The 10,880-nt window shown below is 62.8% G+C and overlaps 1 protein-coding gene across 7 annotated transcripts in view; it reads right to left on the reverse strand.

Annotated features, from left to right (window-relative positions):
- Positions 1 to 10,880, reverse strand: part of FRMD4A (FERM domain containing 4A) — a 355,455-nt gene that overhangs the window by 5,671 nt on the left and 338,904 nt on the right. For all 7 annotated transcript variants that reach the window (XM_056114614.1, XM_056114610.1, XM_056114613.1 and 4 more), the window contains exons 16-21: positions 8,130 to 8,252; positions 7,738 to 7,966; positions 6,071 to 6,127; positions 4,186 to 4,423; positions 3,033 to 3,200; positions 176 to 1,014 (exon numbers count right to left, since the gene is read on the reverse strand). In XM_056114614.1, the coding sequence (XP_055970589.1) occupies positions 176 to 1,014; positions 3,033 to 3,200; positions 4,186 to 4,423; positions 6,071 to 6,127; positions 7,738 to 7,966; positions 8,130 to 8,252 (1,654 nt within the window). The remainder of the gene's footprint in view (positions 1 to 175; positions 1,015 to 3,032; positions 3,201 to 4,185; positions 4,424 to 6,070; positions 6,128 to 7,737; positions 7,967 to 8,129; positions 8,253 to 10,880) is intronic.

Genomic DNA, 10,880 nt, shown 5'->3' on the forward strand with positions numbered 1-10,880 from the left:
CCCTCCCTGCAAAACTCTCCCACATCTCGGGGGCTCCTCCACTCCCTGGCACGCGCAAGCGGCCACTCCGAAGGCTGCAGGTGCGGGGGCCTAAAGCCACTCTTGCCCCGTCCCCCCTGGGCCGGGGCTCCACCCCTGGCACCCTCCTCCCCAACCCCCCGGGCCCATCCCTCACCGGACGTGGCCTTGCACATCTGGGGCAGCCGGGTGACCCTGCTGTGCGCCACGAAGGTGCTCTGGGACGAGGAGCTGTGCTGGGAGCCGCTGTCGGACGACGTGGAGCTGGTGTGCGACAGGCGGCCGTGCTCGCGCTGCGCGGCGGCCGAGCGCTGGTACCACTGGCGCAGCTCGTCGGACACGGCGGCGCGGCCGGGGCCCTTGTCCGGCGCGCCCGAGTCGCGGCCCAGCGACGGAGTCCGCAGGATCTGCGAGCGCGACGGCGTCAGGCGGCCCGCGTCGGCCTCGCGGAACAGCCCGCCCGCCGTGTAGGAGCTGGACGTCTTGAACTGCGCCTTGACGCTGTAGTGGCCCTCCTGGTCGCTCTCCAGGCTGCGCACCACCACGGGCGTGGCGCCGCCGTCCACGTACAGCGGGTACTCCTTGATGCGGTACTGCGAGCTGGGCTGGCTCTGGCTGTGCAGGTAGACGCCGGGCGCCGGGCCCCCGCGCGCCGCCAGGTTGGGCATGCTGCCCGAGTTGGCGCTGCCCAGCGCGCCCGCCGCGCGCCCCCGCTGCCGCGCGCGCGCCTTGGACGGCGAGTCCTCGGCCAGCGTGGAGTAGTGCGCGTGCAGCTGCGCCGGGTAGTAGTGCTCGGAGCTCGAGTGGCTGGTGCACGACGAGCAGTCGTCCATGGGGTCCGAGCCGTTGCTGCTACGAGTCCGCGGGGTGTAGAAGTCGGGGCTGCCCGTGTCGTTCTCTGAGCCCAGGAGCTTGCCCTGCGACTCCAGGCTGGAGCTGCGGTGCCGAAAGTGCAGGGCGAGGCTGTGCAGCCGCGTGGGGCTGATGTCCACCGACCTGCGGGACATGCCCGGGCCGCCGTGAGTGACCGTGGGGTCTGCGGCTGCCCCGCGAGGACCGGGGCTGGGGCCGGGGCTGAGTGTGTGGGCACCCCGCGGGGGGGGATGGGTCTGGCTGGGTGTGTGAGAACCCCGCTGGGGTATGGGGCTGGCGACGGGGCTGGGCGTGCGGCCACCCCGTGTAGGGTCGGGGCTGGGGCCGGATATGCAGTCACTCCTCATGGGGACGTGATGGGCTCTGCAACCACCCCTTGGGGGTCTGGGGCTGGGTGTGTGGACACCCCACGTGGGGATGGGACGAGCTCTGCGGTTACTCTGTGTGGGGACAGGGCTGGGGGTGTGGTCACCCCGTGGGGGGGAAGACCGGGCTGGCTCTGTGGTCACTCCACGTGGGGATGGGATGGGCTCTGTGGTTACTCCGTGTAGGGACAGGGCTGGGGGGTGTGGTCACCCCTCTGGTGGATGGGCGGGCTCTGCGGTCACCCCGCGGGGGGATGGGGCTGGGTCTGCGATCACCCCACATGGGGACAGGACAGACTCTGTATCCCCCGCATAGGGTTGGGGCTGGGTCTGCAGTCACCCCTTGTCGGGACAGGGCTGGGGACAGGGCTGGGTCTGGAGTCACCCCACGTGAGGGACAGAATGGGGCATGCCTGGGTGTGGGACACGGTGAGGGCAGGCTCTGCGGTCACTCCACATGGGGACAGAGCCGAGTGCTGGGGGCTGCTCTGGGCCTGCAGGGGCTCCCCAAGGTTCCCAGGGGGAGCACCCAGGATCTTCACTTACATTTTTCCCCTTTTCTTTTTTAATTCCTTCAGCTTTTTTCCTTTTTTTCCTTTTTCTTTGGCCACACCCAGCGGTGCTCAGGGGTTACCCCTGGTCCTGCACTCAGGAATTACTACCCTGGTGAGGCTCTGGGGGCCATGTGAATGCAGGGGATTGAGCCTGTCTTGCCACGTGCAAGGTAAGTACCCCTCCGTTTGCATTTCTGACTCCCGGCCTAAGGGGCTGTGCAGGTAGAAGCAGGCCCAGGCTTACTTCCCCTCGCTGGGGAGGACGGAGAGACGGTGAGGAGCCCGCATGCTCGGTGGGCGGGAACCCCGGCTCCCACCCCTGTACCACACAGCCCCAGAGCACTGAGGCAGGAGGAGCATCGAGTACCACCAGGCGGAACCCCAACTCCAGATTAAGGAGCACCCAGAGAGCCCAAGTTCTCTGTCCTAGGATTAGGTTAGACGAGAGAAAACACCCATTTTTCTTATAGGTCAAAACAACAACAACAAAATCACCAGTCTGGCTGGATCCTTAGTAGGTTTTCACCAGAAACTCACACCAGCAGATCTCCATGTCCCAGGGACACCAGGGAGTGGGGGGAAGGTGACCTCGGAAAGGCCGGTCAGTCGTCCTCACTGCCCTGAGGCTCCTGTGGGGTCCCGGCTCTGTATCCCCCTGCTCCCCACCCCTCACCCACGGGGCAGGGGGCAGGTCCCGTCCTGCCCCTCTCCCTGATACCCCAAGGCCTCTGCTCAGAGGGCAAAGGTGGGACCTCAGTGCCCCCAGGCCCTGTCGCTGTCATTCTGCTCTCCTCACCCTGCGTGGTGACTGACCTTCCCCACCAAGCAGGGCTGTCTGCGGCACCCCCAGTTGCAGGAAGGCAGAACGTGCCTGCCTTGAACCCTGAACCACGGACATGGGACCCTCCCCCTCCCTTGCTAGCATGGGGCTTCCACTCTGCGCCCTCTGTGCTGGGGTGGGGGGGCTGGAGGAATTCAGTGTCAAGCCCCCCTTACCCTATGGGGACCCCGCACCCACTCCTGGCCGCCAGCCTGGCCAGCTCCTTTCTGCCTCCACTCCCTGTCCATCTCTGCTGATGCCTATGGATTGGCGGCAGCCTTCAGGGTTCACCCTGACTGGGCATTGTGGGAAGGAGGTCCTTGAGGGGGAGTCCTGTGCCTGTGACCCCAGGGTCATCTGGGCAGGGATCCAGGGGACCCCAGGCTTGACAGGGGGGCTCACCTGGTGGAACGGACGTAGTGCGGACTCCGCACCCGCAGGTCGGGGGTGGACGGCACGCTGGACTGCGAGTTCCACTGGGGGAGGCCGCGGACAGGGCTGGACTGCAGACAACTGCTCCCCACGCCGGCCTCGGCACAGCTGCCCGTGCTGGGGAAACGCTTGTGGCCACTGCAGGGCAGAGCGGGGTGATGCTGCTCACTGCCTGCCCGAGCACAGCCAGGGCCACCTGCGCCCTCCCTGGCTGGTGTCTCTGCCCCTCACCACACTGTAAGCTGCCTGGGACCCCTCCGTGGGGCTTTATGGGGCTCATGGAGTTGGAATGGGGAAGTCAAGCAGGCAGGAAGACCTCCTAGAGGGCCCCTGAGCCCCTGGCCACAGTGACCAGCCTCCTAGAGAGCCTCTGTCCCCCCAGCTGCAGTGACCAGCCGCCTCGAGGGTCTCCGTCTCCCCGGCCACAGTGACCTGCTGCCTAAAGAGCTCTTTCCCCTGCCATAGTGACCAGCCACCTAGAGAGCCTCCGTTCCTCCAGATGCAGTGACCAGTCGCCTAGAAGGTCCCTGAACCCCCGCCACAGAGACCAGTTGCATACAGGACTCTCGTCCACCTGCCACAGAGACCAGCCGCCTTGAGGGCCTCCATTCCCCCAGCTGCAGTGACCAGCCACCTAGAAGGTCTCCGTTCCCCCAGCTGCAGTGACCAGATGTCTAGAGGGTCTCCATCCCCCCAGCTGCAGTGACCAGCCGCCTAGAGGCCCCGATCTCCCCCAGCTGCAGTGACCAGCCGCCTAGAGGGCCCCCTGTCCCCCCCACCCCCAGCTGCAGTGACCAGCTGACAGTGTGTGAGGCGACAACTGTCTGGTGCATGTTCCTGCCAGCTCTGGACCCCTCTGGATTCCCTCCAGCAAAGTCTCCTTTGAATTTCAGACCCAGTGAATCCCCATGGAGTCTACAGCCCTTCAAGGCCAGATGGTAGTCCTGCCCGAGGCTGCATCTCCAGAGTGGCACCGGCAGGGGGCGCTGCGAGCACAGCCCCTGGGTCAAGCAATACCCAGTGGGCATAGACTGGGTGCCAGGAGCCCTGTACCTGGGGGTGCCCCCACCTCCACCCTAGTGGTTCCCCCCACCACCACCACCAGCAGCCCTGCCCCAGTCACCTGGAATGGCCGTAGGAGGAGCGTTTCTTGACCTTCTCGTATGGCTCGTCCAGCGAGGACTCGCTCCACATTTTCGGCTTTATGGGGGACTTGTCGTAGTCGCTGCGGTGGCAGGGCGTCTGCCGGAGCCCCTCCAGGGACTGCGGGGGAGGCGGCCTGCTGTGTGACGGCGGCCGAGGCGGGAGGCCCTTGTGTGGAGACTGTAAGGGGGACAGTGTGCTGATGACATGAGGGTCATCTGCACGAGAGCGGAGAGAGCATGAGCAGGGGTCCTTCGGCAGGCACAGCCCCCACCCGCACCAGGCCCGTCTCACCCTTGAGGAGTTTCGTTCGTTTGGGGGTGGGGGGGTCACATTGGCTATGCTCAGGGCTTGGGGGCCACATGGAGTGCCAGGGAGACGGAATCCTGGTGGGCTGCATGAAGGGCAAGGGCCCGACCCGCCCAAGGGTGGAATCTAGCTGTCACTGCAAAAACCGGCATTCTCAGGATCGGAGTGATAGCACAGCGGGTAGGGCGTTTGCCTTGCATGCAGCCGACCCAGGTTCAATTTCGGCATCCCATAGGGTCCCCCCGAGCTCCGCCAAGAGCAATTCCTGAGTGCAGAGCCAGGAGGAACCCCTGAGTACCACTGAGTATGACCCAAAAAGCAAAAAAACAAAAACAAAAAACCCTTAAAATCCTCTCTGGCTTTGGCTGGGGTGGCGGGCGAGGGGGGGGGCAGGCATCCCTCTACTAAGGTTCGGTCTTTTGCTCCCGGCGACTGGGGCAGGAGGTGGGGGATGAAGCCCACGATCTCTCCCGCCTCTTCCTAGCAGAGCTACCCAGAGTGTCCAAACAAGCTGTCTGCAGTGGTCGGGAGGGAGAAGGGCCCCAGGACTGCAGGGAGGATGTCAAACCCCCCTTCCCCCCGAGGGCAGCAGAGGGGGGTGCAGCTGTGCCATGCACTGCCCTGTGGGGGAGGGGGCGGGGGGGCTGTGTGAGAGGAAACCCTTTGGGTGAGAGAGGGAACATCTGTTTGAGAGCTAGACATCTGGCTGGGGGAGGCGCACAGCGGGCAACCTCAGAACCCCAAATCCATGTCTTGCTGAGGTTGTCCCCGCAGCCCACTCCCAGGCCCTTCCAGGAACCCCCCTCCCCACCCCAATGCACACTTGTGCGCGTGCGTGTGACACACACACACACACACACACACACACACACACTCTCTCTCTCTCTCTCTCTCTCTCTCTCTCTGTTTGCTCTCCACACACCCCCTGTCCCCCCCGTCCCTCCCCCCCCCCCGCCCCGCCGCACGGTCTCGCCCTCATGGACCTGCACATGAGCACACTGGCGACCTCCCGCTTTCCCTGGGGATGGCCATGGGAGGAGGCGATCCACAGGGGGGAGATGGTGCTCCTGGAGTGTGCTGGGTGCATGCGGCCCCAGGGAAGCCACTGGGTAGGGCGCTGGTGGTCCCTGCACCCTGCACAGCTGGTCCTCAGGGCACTGCCAGGCACTGTTCTCCCCTCCCCCGCCCACCCCGGGATTTAGTTAAATCCACTCCCTATGGAGAGATGCGGGGAAGGAGGCGGGGGCTGGCCTTTCAGCAGCTCAGGCACTTTCTGAGCCGGTTTCAGGCCTGAAATTCCTCCCGGTCCTGTGTCGGGCACAGAGGGCTCACCCGATGTTCTAGAATCTTCCCAGAATGGCCCTGATGACCGCTAGTTCTCCCCGTTGTGTGAGAAGGGCCCAGGCAGGCGTCTCCTCGCCCGAGTCCTTTCCCAGGCAGCCAGCAGCCTCCTGGCCCCCGTCTCTGTCCCTCCCACATGCCCGGGTCCCCCAGTGACATGGCAGGACAGGGAGCAGGCGCTGTCCCAGTGCTGTCCAGCGGGGGGTGTCACCTACCATCGTCCAGAGCAAGGGCGTCGGACAGCGAGCTGTCTTCACTGGCGATGTTCCCGTCTGCGGGGACAAGGACACAGGCCGGGGTCACACAGGTCCCTCGGAGCCACGGGCCACAGGCTGCACCCCACGCCCAGGAACCAGCGGCCATACTGCAGGTCCAACCGACCTCCCGCCTCCACCTCGATGACTTTTATCTTTTTCCACAAACTTCTCTGCACCCACTGAGCTCTCCGTCCCCCTAACCCCCAGATCCTCACTCCTGCTTGCTTTCTGGAGCAAACGAATGTGCAGGGGCTCCGGAGGCTCCGGGGTGAAAAGTCCAGAGTTGGCTGATGGGGAAAGTTCTCGGAGCAGTGGGGGGGGGGAGGGGCAGTGGCTGGTGGAACTGGGGCTCTCCCCCACTGTGTTTATTGCGTAACTTATCCCGAGCTCAGGGCTCCAGCTAAATGGGGTTCCAGCCCAGCCTCCCCCACTTCAGCAGCAGCGAGGAGATCCCCCCTCAGGGGGGCAGAGGGTGGCAGAGTGGGGCGGGCATGCATGTACCCAGCCTCCTTCCAGACAGGGGCGGGACCAGGCTCTAAGGTTAGAACAGGAATGCAGGGACACAGCTGGGCTTGGTGCCTGGGGTAGGACACACTCTGGGCTGCGGCTCCCCCGAGAGAAAATGCCACTAGTTTCCCCTCACCCTCAGTGTTCCCCTCAGTGTCCCCTCACCCTCAGTATATCCTCACTTCCTCAGCGTCTGACCCCCTCAGCATCTCTTCACCCTCTGTCCCCCTCAGCATCTCCTCACCTCCTCAGCATCTGTCCCCCTCAGCATCTCCTCACCTCCTCAGTGTCTGTCCCCTTCAGCATCTCTTCACCCTCAGCATCTCCTCAACTCCTCACCATCTGTCCCCTTCAGCATCTCTTAACCCTCAGCATCTCCTCACCTCCTCAGCATCTGTCCCCCTCAGCATCTCCTCACCTCCTCAGCATCTGTCCCCCTCAGCATCTCCTCCCCCTCAGCATCTCCTCACCTCCTCAGCATCTGTCCCCCTCAGCATCTCTTCACCCTCAGCATCTCCTCACCTCCTCAGCATCTGTCCCCCTCAGCATCTCCTCACCTCCTCAGTGTCTGTCCCCTTCAGCATCTCTTCACCCTCAGCATCTCCTCACCTCCTCAGCGTCTATCCCCCTCAGCATCTCCTCACCTCCTCAGCATCTGTCCCCCTCAGCATCTCCTTCCCCTCAGCATCTCCTCACCTCCTCAGCATCTGTCCCCCTCAGCATCTCCTCCCCCTCAGCATCTCCTCCCCCTCAGCATCTCCTCACCTCCTCAGCATCTGTCCCCCTCAGCATCTCCTCACCTCCTCAGTGTCTGCCCCCTTCAGCATCTCTTCACCCTCAGCATCTCCTCACCTCCTCAGTGTCTGTCCCCCTCAGCATCTCTTCACCTCCTCAGTGTCTGTCCCCCTCAGCATCCCCTCACCCCTACAGTATCCCCATCCCCCTCAGCATCCCCTCACCCCCTCAGCGTCCCCGTCCCCCCCTCTCCCTCAGCACCGCTGACCCTTCAGCCCCTGGGGCCAGAGCATGCCCATTCCAGGGCTGACTGAGGCTCATGGCTACTCTGCAACGTGCCCGGCGTGGGGTTGGTGTGAGCGCCCGTGCAGGCTGGCACTGACCCTCGATGATGAGCGAGGCGCGCTGCGTGGGCTTCTTGCCAGCCTTGACGCGGTTCTCGTTGATGGCGTTCTCGATCTCCTGCAGCTTCTTCAGTGCGTTCAGGTAGGACGTTTTCCGCTGCTTCTTCAGCTTCTTGCTGACGTTGGGGTCGCTGGCGAGGCGGCGGGCGGCCTCCGTGATCTGGGACTGGATGGCAAACTCCCGCTCCAGGCGCTCGAGCTCGGCCTCCTGAGGAAGACGGGGTGAGCAGGGGCCCCTCGGCCACAGCACCCCGGGAGGGCAGACCCAAGTGCTCCCTGCTCCCGGCGAGGGGCCGGGGCTGGGGGATGCTGACCACAAGCCAGTGGGGATCCCGGGAAGCCGCGTGCTGCTGGCAGCAGCGTGGACCTACCTCGCCCTTGGGCAGCACTTTGTGCTCGTCCAGCTTGAAGGCCGTTCCTATTCTTCTCCGGACAATGGGCGGCTCTTCCCCCGGGTCCAGGGGGTACTCGATGGGCAGCTTGCCCGTCAGCTCCTGCAGGAGAGGGGAAGTCAGAGTTGGGCTGCTTTCCGGGACCCCTGCCGCGTGCCCACGTGCCTGCACATGACCACACACGTCCAGCCACTCACACACAGCGCACAGGTCTGGTAACACGACCCTAGCTAGGCCCAAGCAAGGGCGACTGGAACATGACCCTTTCCCCAGCTCGACTCAGTGCTTCCGTGTCTTAGGGCCACCCCCACCCTGCGGCCCTGGGGCCAGGCGCTGCTGAGGGTTGGACTCGGGCATGTAAGCCGCCCGAGGGGTACCCTCAGCCTGCGATCTGGACCTTTACAGAACCCACATGTGCTGGAAAGTGTTTCCCAAAGCCCATTTCCAGGGGCTGGAGAGATGGTACAGCCGGTAAGGCGCCTGCTTGCATACGGCTGACGCAGGTTCGATCCCTGGTACCCTCTAGGGTCCCCCAGCCCCTTCAGAAGGGATACCTAAGCACCAGTGGATGTGGCCCCAAGCCCAAAACAGTGGTAATAATAATAATAATCAGGGAAAGGTCTTCCAAGCCAGTCTCCCAGCCTCTGTGAGACCCCAGCAGGCAAACATGCAGTCCCGAGAACACGCAGTCCCGAGAGCACACAGTCAGAACCGGAGGAGGGAGGGAGGCACTGGGGCTGCACCCCAGTGTATGAGGAGGGGCACTGCATCTGACTCCGGGGAGGGGCACTGCATCCGACTCCGGGTGGAGAACGATGATGTCGTACAGTCACAGCATGGATGTGTGGCGCAGATGCTGAGTTAGTGACTGGATACTCAGCACACAGTGGCTGTGGTGGGGTGGCTGAGGCATCCCCGGCTGTGCGTGGTGGGACGAGAGTGAGTTGCTGTGCCCGCACGTGAAGAGGCAGAGAGTCACGGTGGAGTCTGGCTTGGCTGTGAGCTCGGGACTGGCCCAGACTAGGCGTCACCCCCAGAGCCTGTGAGCTACATGGGGGCCCCATGGCCAGGCCACGCCCTGCCGGAGTCTCAGTGCCACAGCAGCAAAGAGGGGAGGCCTGCGGCCTGCCTGGACACCCTCTCTCCACCCCAGCGTGGCCACCTATGGGTGGGAAAGTGGAAATATCCGTCCGGTTTCCGGGTTCTGGCTGACCTTCTCATAGGAGTCTGATCCGGTCCCCCCCCCAACTCGTGTGTGTGCGTGCATGGGTATATATGTATGTCCTGGAGGCCAGGCAGTGTGTGTGTGTGTGTGTGTGTGTGTGTGTGTGTGTGTGTGTGTGAGCGTGCATGTGTGTAGGTGCATGTGTATGTGTACACACAGGTGTGTGCTTAGTGTGTGCATGTGGGGTAGGTATGTGCTTGTACACATGTGTGTACAGTTATGTGGGGTATGTGTGTATATGCGCATGGCTGCATTGTACATGCATGGAGCATGTAAGCATGCATGTATACGTGGTATGTGTGGTGTGTGCATGAAGTATGTGTGCCAGTAAGTGTGGATGACTGTACATGCGTGCATCTGCAGTGTGTATGCGTGTGCATGGAGGGTGGGTGGCATGCAGTGCATGTGTGGGTGAGCACTGAAGCATGCATGGTTGTGACGAGATGTGTGCGAGCCCGTGTGTATGCTGGTCTGCATGCACTGCTGTTTGTAGTGTGTGTGTGTGTGTGTGTGTGTGTGTGTGTGTGTGTGTGCGCGCACGCGTGCGCATGCCTGGGATTGGAAGGCATGTGTTTGCGACTGGGTTGTATGTGTTGTCGATTGCGGCACTCCCCTGCTCCCCTTTGGGATGGGGTGTGGGAAAGGACCCCAGGGCTGCAGGATTTTGGGGCCCCCCCAGCTCAGCACAATGCCTGTCTCAGAGCGTGCATGCTGTGACTTTCTCCTCTTTTGTTTTTCTCCTTCAGGAACAATGTGGTTCCAACGTCGTGGGAGCAGTTCGAGTTTTCATCTCCTTCCCTGGAAGTCTGACCATAAACAGCTCGCAGGGGGGCTCCTTATTGTGGGACCTTCTCTTCCGTGAAACTTACAAAAAGGAGGGCAAAGTTGTCAGAATGGCGGGGTTGGTAAGTCTCAAGGGCCGGGGTTTGAAAACAAAGAACTTCTTTGAAAAAAACAAGGCTCCTCATTTCCCTCCCTCTGCGCCTGGAGTCTCCACAGTGAATGCAGTTTCCGAGTGAGCAGAGCAGCGGGGAGAAAAGAAGGGAGCCCAAGCCGGGGAGGGGCCGGCGGGCGGCAAGCTGGCTCCTGAGGGTCTCTACCCCCATCTCATCCATGCTGAGTGCACACTGGCCGTCGTGGTCCAGGTGCACGCATGCATGCGTGTGCGTGTGTCTACGTGTGTGTGTGCACACGTTACTCCTTCCTCACTCTGCTTTTCTCGGGAGCGAGGCTGCGGGCCCTTGCTGAGCTTCCTCGCTTAGCACGTTTCTCCAATTTTCCGAGGCCGCCTCGCTGCTGGGTTGCGGGGTTTTTCCTTTATTGAGAGCAAACAAGGCTGTTTACGAATTATTAAATGCAGACGCTCCGGCCGACATTGTTTTCGATCCTTCCAGCAGATTCCTTATGAAAAGGCTGCGGATAGGAACGGTCTCTGGGCACAGGCCCTGCCCATGGCTGTCCAACGGCTTTGTGCTAATAGGGGTCTGCAGGCTGGGGTTGAACGC

Source organism: Sorex fumeus, unplaced genomic scaffold, assembly GCF_029834395.1.
Source record: "Sorex fumeus unplaced genomic scaffold, SorFum_2.1 ptg000026l, whole genome shotgun sequence".
Lineage (NCBI taxonomy): Eukaryota > Metazoa > Chordata > Mammalia > Eulipotyphla > Soricidae > Sorex > Sorex fumeus.